This window comes from Lingula anatina, chromosome 1 (genome assembly GCF_051362555.1).
Source record: "Lingula anatina isolate TDL-2025a chromosome 1, LinAna3.0, whole genome shotgun sequence".
NCBI classification, from domain to species: Eukaryota; Metazoa; Brachiopoda; class Lingulata; order Lingulida; family Lingulidae; genus Lingula; species Lingula anatina.
The window spans coordinates 16,053,290-16,072,546 of record NC_141767.1 but is presented as its reverse complement, the minus strand read 5'-3'; the positions used below and the strand labels follow the sequence as shown (position 1 = coordinate 16,072,546).

The following is a 19,257-nucleotide window of genomic DNA, read 5'->3' as shown; positions in this document are numbered from 1 at the left end:
CCATATTTTCTGATATTTTATTTACATAATTAAGATTTTGTGATAATAATACCACAACAAAGGTGCCCAGTTATAACTTGTAACTAAATCATATCACATAGTGAAGTAAACAAAAAAGGAGGAACATAAAAATGTTTTGACTGCTTGTAGTACGTTGGGGACCTGTGACCAACACGTCCTCAAACAATGAAATATTCCTTTTCCCATTAACATCTGGTTCAATACCAAATGTCCGAGGTTGCTGACCATGACACCATGTAGAATTCGATCTCTGAATCTGCTGATCAAAGGCCCGTATTGCAGAATATTTGAATAAGAAAACGAATGAAATGCTAGTACTATAAATAGTGAATGCAACGTTTTAAATTAGATCTTGCAAGGTGAATTAAAAATTTCAAAAATGTCTACCTGTGGCTCTTTATAAACACAAAAAACCAATACCATCACTTACAAACCATAATCTTTTCGACATGAATGTACACAAAAGCACCAGGCACGTTAGGCCATCTTATAGGGCCATCTAACCATCAAAAGTAAATAGATAAATATCATATATTAACAAAAAGAAAATCTGGATTTGTAAGTAATAACGTCTAACTATAGAGACATGTGTAGAATGATACATAGTAGCGAGCGAGTGGTTGGTGACGAACTCTCTACAAGCCATAGGCAAAAATACATTAAACATGTTCAGGTGGAACTACTATGTCTTACAATGACTCATTCCTGGCTATCTTCCATAGTTTACCAAAAGAAAAAAAAAGCACCTTTAGTCGGTCGATCTGGCAGGTGTTGTTATTGATGTGGTAACATCATTTAATGTCTTTTTTTCACGAGATGCAGTACTGTTAGACTTTTGTGCTTTGGTGCTGGTGTAACGTATCTTGAACTTCTTTTTCTTGCAAACTGAAATGCATTAACCTGGGCAATATGTCTCACTAGAATAAAATAAAGAATAGGTTTTCTTCTTTGAAAACTTATTTCATACTTATTACTATTCAGTGCATATATAAAAAGGTAAAAGATGATTAGGACTCATTGGACAGGACACAACACTCTTCATTGTACTGAATACAAGATTCACTCAAAAACCACCATCTTAAAATTTTTCAAAGATAGAAAGATTCCACTTACAATGACTATAAATCAAGGGCATTCCACAAAATTACTTGAGCCCGAAAATTGTTCCAAACTCTTGAAACCAAAATTTAAACCACCGTGACCCAAGAAAAATCAGTAGTAATATGAAATACTGCACCCAATTTCAAAACAAGAGGGACAATGTTTCACACAAAAACTATTTAAGTGGATTGCTCTGGATTTATCTTCAACTAGACTAGATTTCTGGTTTAAAAACTTAGACCAATTTTTCTTAATATAAGTTTTTTCGTGAAACCCACACCAAATGACTTGCGAGATGTTATCTTCACATCAATTGACTTTGCCTTACTTAACCCTTGTCCTATTTCCTTGGCCTGTCCACTACCCATTACTAGCATACATTTGCCTGCCAAACCAGGCCATGTAGGAATACAAGGCCACAATGATGACAGTAATAGGGATCACAATGACATAGTACACAAGCTGGGACTCTAGGTCCAACTCCAACATTATGCTGGCTGTGGCTATACAATGTAATGAAAAGTCTAGAGGTTTGTGCACAGTTTACACCGTGGAATGTGTGCTTGGATCACCTGATAAAGTTAGCTGGATATCAAAAAGTGGGAATTATCCTTAGCTTCAATAATGACTGTCTTCACTTGAGATCAGTGGTCTATGCTATGGTCTGGGAGTATTATTACTCAACGCAGTAATGATTGTTGTTGTCTCAACTCAGTCTCTCCTAACAGAATCAGTCAGACTACTTCACAGGTCTCTGTATTATTTACTTTGTGTCCTTTTTAACTAATCTCTGTGGTCATCAAGACTGCTCTTCCATTGGTTCGTTCCCGCTACAATCTTCAGCTGTCTCGTCTCCTGGGAGTGTATCTGAAAAAAGTACAAATATTATTTAATTATTCAAGCAAAAACTTAAAGGAATGCAGATCTTTAACAGTGACATACTCTCTATCAGACACAAAGACAAATTGAAATTCTGTAGTGAAGTACTGTAAAAATCTAAACATTCAAATAATTTTTTTTTACTTTAAAGACCCTTTAAGGGGAGATATTCTTTCTGATCGAAAGATAAGAGTTAAAGAGACTGTGATTACAAATACGTGACCAAAAAGAAAGAAAAAAAAAAAAAAACAAGTAAAAACATAACATAACTTATCAGTATTGTTTAAAAAATTGCCACTTACTGAGAATCAAATCCAAAAGCTGTTCAATCTGTTCCTCTGTCAGTCTCTCTTCACTTTCCTCGATCAGTAACTGGATTTCTACAGCAGTGGAGGGTCTTTGGTTTAGCAGCTGTATCTTTTCAGCTTTACTCAGCTTGAAGGGCTCCAATGCCTTGATAAAGTCAGCAATAATTTCTGGGCTTTGATGCTTGCAGGGTGTTTTCTCTAAGTATTTGATTGTTTCATAGGAAATGGTGGAAAGCTGCTGCTGCTGTTTGCTTGGTTTTTTCTGCCCGTGTTGTCCTTGCTGAATATCTTTTAACAGAGTGTAAATCTCAAAATTGCTTAGCATAGAAGCATTCTCATCTATCACCTCCATCTTGCATCCATTGGAACCTTCTTGAAGGGCCAACAGGGCATTTCATTACTTCACAAGTGATAGCGAACTGCTAAGTCTCTGTTAATTTTTAAATGATTGGTGAATTAAAAAATTTCTGGAGATCTCACATAAATCACTTGTCTTTCAAGGCTTCTCTCTCTCTGGTAATTCTCACTGTGATGCAGGTATAAACTTCAGAGATGCAAACCTGCCTGCAGCAATGACATAAACCCAAGATGTGATCACAATTACTGCCAAGATCTGAAATTAATGAAAAAATTGGGCACTGTTTACATTGTAAGTTAACACTGGCTAGGCATAGGTTGCCATAAGTCATGTTTCAACAAGGATATGGAGAGATAAGTGAAGATTGTTATGTTTTCTGCAATGCCTAACCCTTAAGATTAGTTTACTACCTTTTCAAATCAGAAGACACCTGAACATGTGTTTTACATATAATAAAATTTAACTGACCTAATCGTAGAACGATAACGATCATTTATCCACTAAAATGACGTGTAGAAAATCAGAGATCAGTAATAATTCGGTTATATTGGCATGAAATAAAATACTTCCATGTGTAGTAGATGGACATAACTCCAAAAGCAGGTGCTCTCGCTTTCAAGCTCAATGAATGCTGATGCAAAATCTGATAGTTTGTCGGCCATTAAAACAGGTGTTTTTCTTTTCCTTTCTTAGTCTGTTTTATTTTTACTTTTTGTTTTTGGATACAAATCTTCAACACAATATGGTGTAGTAAGATATGTTTTCATATAATTTTTACACATACGAAGATGTGGTTTGCAAAGCTCTCTTTTAAGACCTTTTTATACATGGCAGTGACTGTTATTGTTAAGCATGCAGAGAAGCCTATATGATAGGGTAAATAAGAGACCTTTTTCAAGAATGGAAACCAAACATTATGCACCATGGAGCTTTAATTAACATATTTAGTCAATGTAGGGTACATACCATTTCCATACTTGAATATCTAAACGAATTAATGTGGGGATGGAGTTTAGTTGAGAGTAAAAATGTGTGTAAAATCATCCATTTTAATGCAGTGACCACTCGCAATTACATTTTAGAAACTCTAGCATGAGGTAATTATTTGAATGTATTGACTATTCTGAGATAACATGGTGCTTTGTGCAAGTAAGTTGTAATGAAAGGTTTCATTGTACACCCAATTGCACAACTGCAGATATTCAACTAGAGGATCAGAGAGGCGATACCGCCTCCGAATATTGTACCACCAGCTGGAGCAAGCGCATTCGTATAGACCCCCACATACACAAAATAAGGGGTGCAGCCACCAGTCTTGTGCTTGACAAGCTGTAAAAATGCAATCAACAAGAATTTTCAAAATATGCAAAAAATATATATAACTAAAAATGGTGCAATCAAAGTTAAGTTCATTGTAAGGTAGGTCAAAGGTCAATTTCAAGGTCACAGTAAATTGCCAGTATATGACTTCCTATCCAACTTCAATAGTAACTATGGACCTATCTCTGCCAGTTTTGGAGATAAAAGGGAAGCAAAATTTGCAAAGTTCAGTTCATGGTGAAAAGTAGGTCAAAGGTCAATTTCAAGGTCACAGTAAGATTGCCAGTATATGACTTCCTATTCAACTTCAATAGTAACTATGGACCTATCTCTGCCAGTTTTGGAGATAAAAGGGAAGCAAAATTTGCAAAGTTCAGTTCATGGTGAAAAGTAGGTCAAAGGTCAATTTCAAGGTCACATTTAGATTGCCAGTATATGACTTCCTATTCAACTTCAATAGTAACTATGGACCTATCTCTGCCAGTTTTGGAGATAAAAGGGAAGCAAAATTTGCAAAGTTCAGTTCATGGTGAAAAGAAGGTCAAAGGTCAATTTCAAGGTCACAGTAAAATTGCCAGTATATGACTTCCTATGCAAGTTCAATAGTAACTATGGACCTATCTCTGCCAGTTTTGGAGATAAAAGGGAAGCAAATTTTGCAAAGTTCAGTTCAAGGTGAAAAGTAGGTCAAAGGTCAATTTCAAGGTCACAGTAAAATTGCCAGTATATGACTTCCTATTCAAGTTCAATAGTAACTATGGACCTATCTCTGCCAGTTTTGGAGATAAAAGGGAAGCAAATTTTGCAAAGTTCAGTTCATGGTGATAAGTAGGTCAAAGGTCAATTTCAAGGTCACAGTAAGATTGCCAGTATATGACTTCCTATTCAACTTCAATAGTAACTATGGACCTATCTCTGCCAGTTTTGGAGATAAAAGGGAAGCAAAATTTGCAAAGTTCAGTTCATGGTGAAAAGTAGGTCAAAGGTCAATTTCAAGGTCACATTTAGATTGCCAGTATATGACTTCCTATTCAACTTCAATAGTAACTATGGACCTATCTCTGCCAGTTTTGGAGATAAAAGGGAAGCAAAATTTGCAAAGTTCAGTTCATGGTGAAAAGAAGGTCAAAGGTCAATTTCAAGGTCACAGTAAAATTGCCAGTATATGACTTCCTATGCAAGTTCAATAGTAACTATGGACCTATCTCTGCCAGTTTTGGAGATAAAAGGGAAGCAAATTTTGCAAAGTTCAGTTCAAGGTGAAAAGTAGGTCAAAGGTCAATTTCAAGGTCACAGTAAAATTGCCAGTATATGACTTCCTATTCAAGTTCAATAGTAACTATGGACCTATCTCTGCCAGTTTTGGAGATAAAAGGGAAGCAAATTTTGCAAAGTTCAGTTCAAGGTGAAAAGAAGGTCAAAGGTCAATTTCAAGGTCACAGTAAAATTGCCAGTATATGACTTCCTATGCAAGTTCAATAGTAACTATGGACCTATCTCTGCCAGTTTTGGAGATAAAAGGGAAGCAAATTTTGCAAAGTTCAGTTCAAGGTGAAAAGTAGGTCAAAGGTCAATTTCAAGGTCACAGTAAAATTGCCAGTATATGACTTCCTATGCAAGTTCAATAGTAACTATGGACCTATCTCTGCCAGTTTTGGAGATAAAAGGGAAGCAAATTTTGCAAAGTTCAGTTCAAGGTGAAAAGAAGGTCAAAGGTCAATTTCAAGGTCACAGTAAAATTGCCAGTATATGACTTCCTATGCAAGTTCAATAGTAACTATGGACCTATCTCTGCCAGTTTTGGAGATAAAAGGGAAGCAAATTTTGCAAAGTTCAGTTCAAGGTGAAAAGTAGGTCAAAGGTCAATTTCAAGGTCACAGTAAAATTGCCAGTATATGACTTCCTATTCAAGTTCAATAGTAACTATGGACCTATCTCTGCCAGTTTTGGAGATAAAAGGGAAGCAAAATTTGCAAAGTTCAGTTCATGGTGAAAAGAAGGTCAAAGGTCAATTTCAAGGTCACAGTAAAATTGCCAGTATATGACTTCCTACGCAAGTTCAATAGTAACTATGGACCTATCTCTGCCAGTTTTGGAGATAAAAGGGAAGCAAATTTTGCAAAGTTCAGTTCAAGGTGAAAAGTAGGTCAAAGGTCAATTTCAAGGTCACAGTAAGATTGCCAGTATATGACTTCCTATTCAACTTCAATAGTAACTATGGACCTATCTCTGCCAGTTTTGGAGATAAAAGGGAAGCAAAATTTGCAAAGTTCAGTTCATGGTGAAAAGTAGGTCAAAGGTCAATTTCAAGGTCACAGTAAGATTGCCAGTATATGACTTCCTATTCAACTTCAATAGTAACTATGGACCTATCTCTGCCAGTTTTGGAGATAAAAGGGAAGCAAAATTTGCAAAGTTCAGTTCATGGTGAAAAGAAGGTCAAAGGTCAATTTCAAGGTCACAGTAAAATTGCCAGTATATGACTTCCTATGCAAGTTCAATAGTAACTATGGACCTATCTCTGCCAGTTTTGGAGATAAAAGGGAAGCAAATTTTGCAAAGTTCAGTTCAAGGTGAAAAGTAGGTCAAAGGTCAATTTCAAGGTCACAGTAAAATTGCCAGTATATGACTTCCTATTCAAGTTCAATAGTAACTATGGACCTATCTCTGCCAGTTTTGGAGATAAAAGGGAAGCAAAATTTGCAAAGTTCAGTTCATGGTGATAAGTAGGTCAAAGGTCAATTTCAAGGTCACAGTAAGATTGCCAGTATATGACTTCCTATTCAACTTCAATAGTAACTATGGACCTATCTCTGCCAGTTTTGGAGATAAAAGGGAAGCAAAATTTGCAAAGTTCAGTTCATGGTGAAAAGTAGGTCAAAGGTCAATGTCAAGGTCACAGTAAGATTGCCAGTATATGACTTCCTATTCAACTTCAATAGTAACTATGGACCTATCTCTGCCAGTTTTGGAGATATAAGGGACTAAATGTTATAATTTTGGAGTTACCATAATGTGCCATAAATTTCCTACAGAAAAAATTAATTAAAATAAAGAAAAGGTCATTTTGGTCAAAGTTCTTGAAATGGGAGGTTCTCTGAAGTTGCAGAAGTTTAAATTTGATAAAATAATGTCATTTTTGACCACAAGTTGTCTGCTTTGCCAAGCATTATGTTTTATTTTTCCGGAGTTCAAAATTTATTATCCATTACCGTACTGCACATTTTTACGGAAGCCGACTGGTGCCATATGTTGAAAAAAAAAATTATCTCGAAATTTCGAGATAGCATTTTTTCTGTTCAAATTTCAAAATACTATCTCGAAATTTCGAGATAAATTTTTTTGCTTAAATATCAAAATGCTATCTCGAAATTTCGAGATAATTTTTTTTTTGTTCAAATTTCAAAATGCTATCTCGAAATTTCGAGATAAAAATTTTTTTTGTTCAAATTTCAAAATAGTATCTCGAAATTTCGAGATAATTTTTTTTTCTACATATGGCACCAGTCGGCTTCCGTACATTTTCCTTTCACCACCAATATGTACTTTCTGATACAGCGTAACTCGAAAACCGTATGGAATACAAAAAAAACGAGACCACCTCCAGTGTTGGGCTTTACATGCTCTACAAAATGCAAAAAAGAATGGGTCTCTAGCATTAACGGTTCCCGAATTAGAGACAGTTTTCAGTTTCGGTATCTTATGGCCGCTACTCCTGTGAAAATGCACCGATTGACCCCAAATTCACGGAGATGAAAGATGACCTGAAGGGTAACAATTTCCAATAATATTATTGGTTAAGTCTGTGTGGCGTCTGAATAACAGGGCAAAAAAATTTTTTTTCGTAAAAAATTTCATTTTTTTGAAAATTTTGACCCATTTGACCTTGAAGTAAAGGTCAAAGGTCAAATCCGAGGGTATATTTGAAATCTACACATATGACTTTTGGAAAGCCGTCTATAGAAATTTTTCCCGTAACTCCTTCTGTAGGGTAGATAATTAGCATTTAATTTTGCCATTTTTAGACAAGGGTGCATTGCAATGAGTGCCACACCCAGACCCCAATACCGACAAAGCCCAAATTTTACGTGGAACGAGTTGAGATTATAGGTGACCTAAATCCATGAGATGGGTACGGGGGCCCTTACCGTCTAGGAGGAGAAGCGGTAACGGTAACATGGCAGCGGAGCCGGCGGAACGGACCGGACGGGACCGAAACCACGTGTACCGCCAGCGCTAACGCTGGTGGTAAATTTTTTTGTTCAAATTTCAAAATAGTATCTCGAAATTTCGAGATAATTTTTTTTTTCTACATATGGCACCAGTGGGCTTCCGTACATTTTCCTTTCACCACCAATATGTACTTTTTGATACAGCGTAACTCGAAAACCGTATGGAATACAAAAAAACCGAGACCACCTCCAGTGTTGGGCTTTACATGCTCTACAAAATGCAAAAAAGAATGGGTCTCTAGCATTAACGGTTCCCGAATTAGAGACAGTTTTCAGTTTCGGTATCTTATGGCCGCTACTCCTGTGAAAATGCACCGATTGACCCCAAATTCACGGAGATGAAAGATGACCTGAAGGGTAACACTTTCCAATAATATTATTGGTTAAGTCTGTGTGGTGTCTGAATAACAGGGCAAAAAATTTTTTTTTCGTAAAAAATTTCATTTTTTTGAAAATTTTGGCCCATTTGACCTTGAAGTAAAGGTCAAAGGTCAAATCCGAGGGTATATTTGAAATCTACACATATGACTTTTGGAAAGCCGTCTGTAGAAAATTTTCCCGTAACTCCTTCCGTAGGGTAGATAATTAGCATTTAATTTTGCCATTTTTGGACAAGGGTGCATTGCAATGAGTGCCACACCCAGACCCCAATACCGACAAAGCCCAAATTTTACGTGGAACGAGTTGAGATTATAGGTGACCTAAATCCATGAGATGGGTATGGGGGGCCTTACCGTCTAGGAGGAGAAGCGGTAACGGTAGCCGTCCGGCGGAGCCGGCGGAGCCGGCGGAACGATCCGGACGAGACCGAAACCATGTGTACCGCCAGCGCTAACGCTGGTGGTACAATTATTATTCAACCAAAGCAAAATTACTATTTGATAATTATCTTTATTTCCCAGGCATTACTGAACACAATGACTCACATTTAATTGAAATAGTTTACTTTTTGCTGTTAGTATTGCACAAAATTTCTTTTAGGTCACTGAGTTCACTTGAATCAGGAAGCTGGTCCCAGTAAAAAATTGTGGCAAAGTTCCTGGTACCAAGTCCCTTGGCAAGGGTTGGTGTCAAAGTCCATGTTGTTGTTTTTTTACTTATTATGATATCTCATATACAAAAAGATTTTTTAAGGATACGATATCTGTATGTAAACAATGGGTTTGTACTTACGATTGTTTCTATCCACGTGACGGCTTGTTTGCTTACAATAATCATCGCAATATCACGAGAAAGGCAAGTTTTTTACCCATACAAAGCTGCAGTGTGTTTGCGCATCTGCTTTGCGCGTACTATCAAAGGAAGTATATTGCGCATGCGAACGCGTGGCACTTCCGCTCTACTGCTAAGCGAAAAAGTGAAAAATCTATAATTTTGACATAGTTAACGGCATTATGATTCATGGCAAAGGTTTGTGACGCTGGCGCGTCTGTATGTTAATTAGGTAAGACGATTTTTAATATAAAAGAAATTATCCTTATATGCAAACTATACATAAATTTCGCTTGTTTATGTAGGTAGTGAATGCAACTTTGCCAAAAAAGACTTCACTTCTGATGTTTTCCTATAAGACTGGTGTGACATTGACATCTAAACAAAGGCAGTATTTATCAATAAGTTTTGGATAAGAGAACATTGCAGCTTATTCAGACATCTATTCACATATGGATTTGGTTATTTCGCTTTTTGTACACGTTTTACCTTTATTGTATATACATGTCTAGGGCCGTGAAACCGGTTAAGGTTTCCTTAAGATTGTAGATTTTCATCTTCCAGCTGGTAATGCCATGGACGACGTGGATGTTTTGATAGCATTTAAATAAGTTAATACTTAGGACAATATGTGAGCTGCCAAATTCAATTGTGAATGAGATTAAAGAATATGTCTTTTGCATTCATTTTACTATATTTTATCCCTAAAATTTTCCAGATAAGTTCAACTGAACTGGTGTGGAGTTCTCAACATGAGCATAGGGCCACTGATTGTGGACATAGGCCTAGTCTGTGTGTTATCAGCTTTCCTTCTGCATCACTATGGTAACTGGAGAAAGCAACATATACTGGTCACCATTGCAACATTTGTGTCATGGTATTTCTCATTCATGATTATTTTTATGTTGCCTTTGGATGTATCTTCGGTAAGTTAGGAACAGATAATATTCTCCACCTGTTAAAATTTATTAATATAGACAAGGGTAAAGGATCTCTGCGTCTCCACTTTGTCTAAAGCATGTTACAAAACTGCTTTCATAAGATAAAAACTGTCACACCAGCAAGGCATAAGGTTATTTATTTATTTATTTATTTATTTTAATAATAATAATAATAATAATAATAATAATAATAATAATAATATATTTTTTTTCATTGACAACAACATGTTGTGGAGCAAAGTATTTTTGTTTCTATTCTACAGACATTCTATAGACAGTGCTTACATGAGAACGAACCCCCAACGACCCTTGTCCCACAGAATGAATCAACCACGGTTCCTTTGGACAATGTGACAGTGGTCAGCAATGGTAGCTCTACTACAACAGCAACCCCAGTATTTAGAGCCAGGAGGGAGGCAGAGGGTCTGGGCACTACAGCCAGTTCATGCGAGGTCCCCTGGTCATTTGTACCAGCCTATGTCCTGCCTTCTCTGTGGCATGTTGTGTACTGGACATCACAAGTATTGACATGGTATGTATCGAGTTGTACTAGGTGTATTGTTTATTGTCACTGTGTATGGTGGGTAATTCTCATTTAGAAAGCAGATTTGAATGTTACAGATATATATGCACATCATCACACATTTTGATTCCTTGTCAACCATTGGTTAACATAAAGAAAAAAAATAAACAGGATCATGAAAGAATGCTGAAAAACAGGATGCATTTGATGTTTTAAAATTTTATAGCTGTATTTATAACACAGAGTGGCTTGTGTGTAGTACAGATAAATATTATGAAATTTTGTTTAATTTTTATCCATTTTCCTTATCAGGTTGATTCTTCCTTTGATGCAGTCATATGCCAATGCTGGAGATTTCACTGCAGCAGGAAAGATCAAGTCTGCCCTCATTGAGAATGCTATCTACTATGGAAGCTACCTCCTTATTTTTGGAATATGTCTGATCTATGTGGCAGCAAGGCCAGATATTCATTTCAGTGGGTATGTACTCCAAGGAGACACTGTTTTTCCCATAAAATGTTCTGAAGGGTATTTGGTCCAGCTATTGTCATTACGTAGTCAGTATGCCAGTCAGCAGGTCATGAAATGAAATCTGGATATGTACAATGTATATTGCACAGAATAAGTCTGTGAATTTAAGTAGCAATCTTATGTGAAACTTAATATGAAGTTTGAATAAGTATGCTAATATCTGAAAGAAACCTTAATAAAGGTGGACATGATATGTTGGGTAATATAATGGAAATGTGATATCGAGTAAATAAATAAACACCATATCTTAGGCTGTGTTCACACGAAAAATCTATTTTCTAAAAATCTAAAAATCTATTTGCGGTATCTTGTGATCACGGTCTGTGCCCTGAATACCCCACGGCGTAATTACGGGCAGTGCGAGCCAGTTACTACCAAAGCTGTAATTAATTATTGTCGCTGCCAGTAATTATGCCGCGGGGTATTCAGGGTACAGTCCGTGATCACAAGATACAGCAAATAGATTTTTAGATTTTTAGAAAATAGATTTTTCATGTGAACGCAGCCTTAGTTTACAATTCTGTTTTAATATTTTTGCTTTTCATTTAAAATCACTTTTATAATAATACAAATAATACTATTTTTTTATCAGGGACAAGTTAAAAGTTATAGGCATCACAGCCAGCAATACTTGGGGGTTGTTTCTGTTGGTGTTCCTGCTAGGTTATGGGCTGGTGGAGGTACCCAGGACAGTGTGGTATAATTCCACCAGAGGGCACCAGCTGACTACCACCTATTTCAAGCTGGCCAAGCTGAGCACAGAGAGGACAGAGTCTGAGGAGAACCTGGAGGATGTACTGGAGGTAGGGGTTGCTTTGAACTGGGGCTCATTTTGGTGTTTGCTTTGTTGAACAACTATAATGATGTCACTGAAAATTGGCTTGCCTTTTGTGTTATGTTTGCATGATAAATAGACTTACTAAAGCCTTTATTCTTATTTTCAAGGATATCAGGAAAGCCTCAGAGGTTCTGAGATATAACAATCCATTGAGGAAGCATGTGGACACTGTGATAGAAAAGGTAAGAAGTACTATGCATGGTATATAATTTTTATGAGTGATAGATCTGTGATAGATTTTTTTTAAATGTGGAAGTGGGGGTGAGGGAGGAGGGTAGAGTGGATTAGGTGAATAGAGAGCCTTACGTATCTCTATGTGTTTTCCAGTGTCCTGAAGAATTCCAGAAATCTGTGAAGCGAGGTGCCATGGACGACTTTCAGGATTATGAGGAGCCCAGAGATCTTCCGTCTGAAAAATACTTGGTTAAGTTGCACAAGAAAGTCATTGCAGTACGTATTAAGCAACATTTCTCTCAAGAGCCATGCATATTTGTAATTATGAAGTTATTCATGGAATAAACCTTACAGTTACCAGTTCATATGCAAGAAATTGATTGGCTCGGAAAACTTTCTTCAAGGTATTCAAAACTTGCCTTATCCTATAGTAATATGCTTTCCTATTTTACCTTCATAGACTGTGGTAAACATATTTTCCCCCAAAATTCAGAAATCTTTTTTATTGTTTCATGGTGCTTGAGAACCAGACCAGTGGACATATTTCTCTCTTGTCGTTACAGCTAGCTTGTTATCCTATTTCAGGCCTCTCAGAACTACCACAGGACTCACTGCCAGTGGGACATGCTGGTGCAAAAGGCATATGACTTGGAAGACATAGAGTCTAATTTAAAGAGCCCAGACAGAAGATTCAAGAGATCCTATGGGAAATATCAAGGCTTTTTTAAACTTTGCCACAGTCCAAGTGTAGGTGAGCATTGTCAGATATTTCCTGTGCTGGTATGACTTGTTAGATTTTATTATTATTATTATTATTATTATTATTATTATTATTATTATTATTATTATTATTATTTTGCACAGACACTATTAAACTTGGCTGCATAATTGATTTATGTTACCTGCAGTTGATATAAAGGGAACAATTACTGATTATGAATATTGAACATATGTTGTTTAATAATGTAATGGATTTTAGAATTTTGGAACCTGCAATATTGTGCATGTATTATTATGATGTGGAAATGTGTCATGTAAAGCTTTGTCTATTTTTTGAACCAGTGTCACATGATAAGCAGAGAATAATCCAACTATAGCTGTTCTAGGCACTGTCTGTAACTGTTATTCCATATTATATATTGTAATGATTTAATCATATAATTTTTACTTTTCAGAGTGGTACTGGAAGTGTTTGTTCCAGTCATGGGTGCTGAAGATTGTGTCTGTTATTTTGGCCATTTTCTCCATGATGGTTGTATGGTCTGAGGTCACATTTTTCAACAAGAAACCTGTTCTGTCGTTGTTTGCTATATTTATCAATCTTGCCAAGGAGAATTATAACTATCTGTATATTGAGGTAAGTATGAAGTCTGACATATCTTGTAATTTATGATAAAAATAATTGGTGTCTTTTCCATATGGATGCTTTATTGACTGACAGATATTTTTCCTGGGGTATTCTTTGATATTTATTTTGATTTCAAAAGATGTGATACATGTATGCATTCTTTCTTTGAGTTCATTTGAGTTCACTGTGGTAAGTTTGACGTTTAACTACATATCCTGAATTCTAACATTTGCTTGTCTTAAGATAAATGGGGTCTTGCACAGTATAGTAAAGCTTGCAAAGTTGCTTTTTGTACAGTCACACTGAAAAGTTCTCAGACATTGATACATTATTTTTTTTCTTTTGTTTCAGCTTGCATCATTTGTGACCATAGCATATCTCAGTCTGTGTGCTTACTACACAGTGTTCAAGATCCGTGTGTTCAACTACTACTACATTGCTTCCCACCACCAGACTGATGCCAACAGCCTGCTCTTTGCTGGCATGTAAGTGATTAAAGATTTTTGATTTTGACTTTTTGAAATTTATATCACGTTGAAAATCATCAGAGTAAAAGAAAAATTTTTGACAGATCTGAAAATTTAGTTTGAATTTTCATTACCAGTGTCTTTTTAATTTTTTTTCCCCCATAGCCTGCTCTGTCGTCTGACTCCTCCACTGTGTCTCAACTTTTTGGGGTTGATTCATTTAGACAGCCATGTCACTGCAGATGAAGATAATTTGGAAACATCTTACACACAGGTACAATTAAGGAATTTAAATAAAACCATTTTTATTGGGTATTTGTAGGTACTTTTTAGAAAGGATGCTGATAATTAAAGATTATTTAGTGGTCATAGTGCCTGATAATTCCATATTGACATTAAATTCTGTCTGCTTCCAACAGCTGACATTTTGAGTAAATGAAAATATAGACTACTAAATGTTTCTCATGACTTTCTTTAGATAATGGGTCACATGGATGTGATCTCCTTCATAGCAGATGGGTTCAATATATACTTCCCCATTGCCATCGTCCTGCTGTGTTTTGCCACATATTTCAATCTTGGCACCAGATGTCTCCACTTCCTGGGCTTCCAGCAGTTTGTTGGTGATGATGACATGACGCAAGACTTTGTTGACGAGGGGAGGGAGATTGTAAAAAGAGGTTGGTTTTTGAGAGCTGGGATCGAAAATTCCTGCATCATTTTAAGGAAGCCTGGAGTGATGTAAAATTTTCATGAATAAGTCATGAAAAGTAGCAGTTTATGTTTATTCATTAATATTCATTAATATGATTACATTACTGAAATATAAAACTCTAGGCCTACATGTACAGAAGCCTATTTTATAATCATTGCTACTTTAAATTTTTTTTTAATTTTGAGAGAGGCATTAATTTAATGTTCTACCTACCCAGTAGTATTTAGATGATGGAATAAGCATACATTCAAAATTATTTCTACATTGATATGAGGATTGCTCCATATTCCAGAGAGAAGGAAAATAGAAAGAAGATTAGCAGGGGAGACCCGGCGTCGCCAGTGGAATGAGCGCTATGGCGATGACCAGAGTGCTAGTGAATCAGACACTGCAGCCAGGTTCAGCAACAGAGAACAAGGTATACAGTACAGACCATTGTTGGCACAGTATGATTAGACCAAAATTATACAGATAAACATGCCAGACTGTTGCATAATGGTTCTTAAATTCAATGTTGTTAGCTGTGAGCAATGAAATGACACTTTGTATTCACTTTCTCCTGTACATTTGTAAATACATATTATTTCTAAGGTGTTGTTAAAGCTGAATTTTTGTGCAATTGTTTTGGAATAAAAGATATGGTTTTTATTATAATTTTAGAAGTTTATTTTTCTTTCATTTTTTCTGTGCATGTATGTGATTTCTGTGCCCTTAAATTTTACTTCATCTTAATATCTAGGTATCTAGGTCAATAGAATTCTTAGCAGCACCATTTTTTTCCTCCATTCTAACTTTTCATTTAGCATGCAGCATGTAAGCATAAAAAGAATGCTTGAATTGCTTTAATTTATAACTAACTCTGCCACTTCTTGGTACATCTGCAGTCTGTTTTACATGATAGCTATTCATATCTGGTCATGGAGCAGACATCAGTTTTAAAAGATGTAAGTTATCAGTTTGTCAGAAATATGGGAGCTGTACAAATGCCCATTGCAATGGCTTTGAGGACATAATTGTATGACAGATTTTAGGTTAGATATAGGTATTAGGACAAATATAATTGACTCAACTAACCCACTAATAACGGTGCACATAGCACTCCTTTTGCAGCAGAAATGTTACTAGACAGGAAACGGGTTCAACCTTCTGCATTGTCTCCTTAGAAGAATAGTGAATTTACAAAACAATTGAAAATATGTTTCATTCCTGGTTCACTTTATTACTAATCACTGAATGAACAACCTGCCTCTCTGCCCACCTGCTCTCCTGCTAACAGCTATTTACTCCACACAGATCCTGTAATATAGAGAAAATAGATCTATGATCAGTTCTGTATACCCATTTGTATGCTTTCAGCTAAGAGCAAAGTTATCAAAAGTGTTTCCAGTGATATAGGTAATGTTTTAACTTGATTGTGGCACTTTCAGTGCATATAAATGATTTGTGAAGTATGTTAAGTGAAAAATAATTTGATTTACTTAAATACCTGATGGGTATTCAAAATAAAATGACATGATTTAAAAAAACTTGTACATTTATCCTTTGTTTTAAACAAAACAAGGGGTTTCCAAACATATCCTGAATAAAAATTAACAGGTTTCATAATTGTGAATAATCATGTTGAGTATGGGGTGACATGAAACGAAGTAATTGATACCCTGTGAATTTAGACAGAGCATAAAGTATTTGAATTAGGCGTAAAAGCATGAAAGGCTCATATGAAACTTAAGCAGCATGCAATATACAGTACCTTCAGTGAACTCAGTGTGAATGTAAAAATAATCAGCTCAATGTTTTTTTAAACTTCTCTTAAACTTCTCTTAAAGCAAACCAAACTATATCATATAGGTTTCAATATTTTTCACATGAAAATTTGATATAATACTTATGGGATGTTTGTAAATAGTTTTTGTTATCTGTTTCAGGTAAATCTTTTGTGTCACAAAATTCAGAGGAGAATGACAGGACTGGGCTTCTGCGAGAGATTGAGCCAGTGGACTACACGGGAGACGAGCATGACTTTGAGGATTTCACTCCCAGCACAAATAGTGGGGGAGGGGCCAGGGGACCTTGGGGGTCTCGGGGTGCAGGGGGAGGGGGGTACCAGGCCGTGGGTGGGGTTGGAAGTAAGTTCTCTATTAACAGACCAGTTAGTGGTAAACCACCTAAGGGAATATTTGATGATGTATAATCCTAATGACGAATATACAATTTATGATATATTTAGCCAGTTGGTGCACAGAAAATGGGATATGTACTCTTTAAATCTTTCCATTGTTTCCCACACTAGAGAAAAAAGGAGAATATCTGTGTACAGTTGAAGACATTATTGTTTAGTTATATTTCATAGATGTTAAGATAAGATGGATTAGAAATGTGCAATAAATGATATCAAATGATATAGAATTGTATTGATATCAAAGCTGAAATTTATGTGTAATTGTTTATTTATTTAAATGCACCAGTGTAGTTAGGAAGCATTGTACTGAAAGTACAGTAAAAGAAGGAATGTGCTTGTATAATTATTTTTAAGAAGTTACCAGTTATAAGGTTATTCTTCTGTGCTGTATATATTGATGTTAATCAGTGAGACATGTAATGAATCATATGATGGATATTAGTGGTCCAAAATGACGTTTGGGGTGGTTTTGAATCTAATACATGTATTTGCAAGGCTTCTTATTTTCACATTCCAGTCATAATTTATGGAATTCTATAATATTTTGTTGTACAGCGGGAAATCCATATTGTTAAGTTTTAATCTTTTTCATGTGGTTGTGTCATTTTGTTTAGAATTCCATTGTGGAGTATCGAGATGTGAAATAGTGCTTTTGTCTCAGTGAGATCTAGTCAATGGTTGTTGCCCACAAGACAAGTATCAAACAGACAAGAAACAATACTTACCTTATATTTGAGCAAAATGGTTTCATTGAATCTCTACTTATTTCTTTACAAATATTGCTTTTTAAGTAACTGCTGAATTTAATGTTATAAGTGTTCAATAATCACACAATGTGTATTATTTCACCAAAGACTAATAAGGGTATTTATTTAATATATTTACTGTATTGTGGTATTTAATCGATATGTATTCTAGTTGAACACAATAAAACATGTTAATCCACTTGTTAGATTTTTATCTTGTAGATGTAAATTACAATTGACCTGTGTAGATGGAATTGTCTTTTGAATACGGATATTGAAACAATCGACAAAGCTTATAAATATAGCACAACGTGGAACTGCTATTTTTAGAATGTTGATCAATGAATGCGTCACATGGGCACTATTATCCAATGAAGAGCACATATTTTGTCACATGACTAAACGACGTCCAATGCGAGCTTGGTGCTATTTTTAGTTGCACACACCTTGTATATAAATATACTAGTATATTCTTCCGACTACTGCTCTGGTGCAACGAAGTATCGTGTATAATATTTATTTTATGGTTCAAATTATACGATTCTTTTCAAATGAATGTTGGGATGTTGGTTGCCCCTTCGTTATATCTTGTTAAAGGCGTACCTGACTGGTAAGGTCGGTAAGGTAAGTCGTCGTTTCAACCTTCTATGCGTCGGTTTTTATTCGGTGTTCATTTACATATGTTGCTTATGATTGTTTCTTACAGGGTACTATTTTTATATTCTCCTACTTTGTATGTTTTCATTTGCAAGAACTCGAGTTGATATTTGCATAGCAGGGGCGCATAGATCCAGGGTTATTTGAAGAGGGATCCGCGGATGTGAAACCGACCCCTCCCCCCACCCCTCCCCTTGGCGTGGGGTTCGGCCCCGAAAAATTTTGGTATTTTAGAAATGTTAGATTCATGAACAGTGCTATTTGGTACGGTTTAGAACTATGGACCCGCCAGTCAAAATTCTAAGCAAGAGGGGACCATCGATTTTTTCAGAAATCAAAGGGGGGGGGGGGTCAGGACCCCCCTCAGTGGTGGATTTAAAGGGGGGTCAGGAGGGTCCTGACACCCCCTTCGGTTTCTGGAAAATATATCACACCAATATTCCCCTCTTGCAATTAGAATTTTGACTAACTAAATCATAGTTCTAAACCGTACCAAAGGGCACTGTTAGCTCTCCAAAACACCAAAAAAAAATTCGGGGCCCTTGAGCAGGCCACGAACCCCACACCCAGGGGGCGACGGTTGGCTTCGCATCCGAGGCCAGGCGTTCCGGACCCTCTTCAAATAATCCTGCCCCTGACACCCCCCTTAATCCGCTTCTGCATAGCAGTGAACTATGATAAAGATAGATTACATCCTAGTAAGTTTT

The 19,257-nt window shown here is 36.2% G+C and overlaps 2 protein-coding genes across 3 annotated transcripts; one reads left to right on the top strand and one right to left on the bottom strand.

The window, feature by feature from the left end:
* LOC106172724 (DNA-directed RNA polymerase III subunit RPC9) lies at window positions 1-9,543 on the bottom strand. Its single transcript, XM_013553555.3, has 3 exons — window positions 9,393-9,543; window positions 2,304-2,922; window positions 1-1,989 (listed from the first exon to the last, which is right to left on the bottom strand). Exons 2-3 carry the CDS (start codon window positions 2,659-2,661, stop codon window positions 1,922-1,924), a joined length of 426 nt encoding a protein of 141 aa, XP_013409009.2. The 5' UTR covers window positions 2,662-2,922; window positions 9,393-9,543; the 3' UTR covers window positions 1-1,921.
* On the top strand, window positions 9,500-18,092 carry LOC106172723 (G protein-coupled receptor-associated protein LMBRD2). 2 transcript variants are annotated; one of them, XM_086994059.1, is made up of 15 exons: window positions 9,500-9,663; window positions 10,150-10,357; window positions 10,636-10,904; window positions 11,208-11,375; window positions 12,019-12,229; window positions 12,372-12,446; window positions 12,592-12,714; window positions 13,024-13,189; window positions 13,614-13,795; window positions 14,138-14,271; window positions 14,419-14,527; window positions 14,732-14,933; window positions 15,261-15,386; window positions 16,325-16,363; window positions 16,894-18,092. In XM_086994059.1, exons 2-15 carry the CDS (start codon window positions 10,184-10,186, stop codon window positions 17,157-17,159), a joined length of 2,244 nt encoding a protein of 747 aa, XP_086850185.1. In that variant the 5' UTR covers window positions 9,500-9,663; window positions 10,150-10,183; the 3' UTR covers window positions 17,160-18,092. The 2 variants fall into 2 exon arrangements, with proteins under 2 accessions (XP_086850185.1, XP_086850192.1); XM_086994066.1 differs by lacking the exon at window positions 16,325-16,363.
* Window positions 18,093-19,257: the final 1,165 nt, after the last annotated feature.

What these genes read in the sequence shown, in the direction of transcription:
- LOC106172723 (XM_086994059.1), top strand. Translation starts at nt 10,184, where the DNA reads ATGAGCATAGGGCCACTGATTGTGGACATAGGCCTAGTCTGTGTGTTA. An exon ending in AGCCTGCTCTTTGCTGGCAT is followed by an intron (nt 14,272 to 14,418) that starts GTAAGTGATTAA and finishes TTTCCCCCATAG; the next exon opens with CCTGCTCTGTCGTCTGACTC. An exon ending in GAGGGAGATTGTAAAAAGAG is followed by an intron (nt 14,934 to 15,260) that starts GTTGGTTTTTGA and finishes TCCATATTCCAG; the next exon opens with AGAGAAGGAAAATAGAAAGA.
- LOC106172724 (XM_013553555.3), bottom strand. Translation starts at nt 2,661, where the DNA reads ATGGAGGTGATAGATGAGAATGCTTCTATGCTAAGCAATTTTGAGATT. An exon ending in GCTTTTGGATTTGATTCTCA is followed by an intron (nt 1,990 to 2,303) that starts GTAAGTGGCAAT and finishes TACTTTTTTCAG; the next exon opens with ATACACTCCCAGGAGACGAG.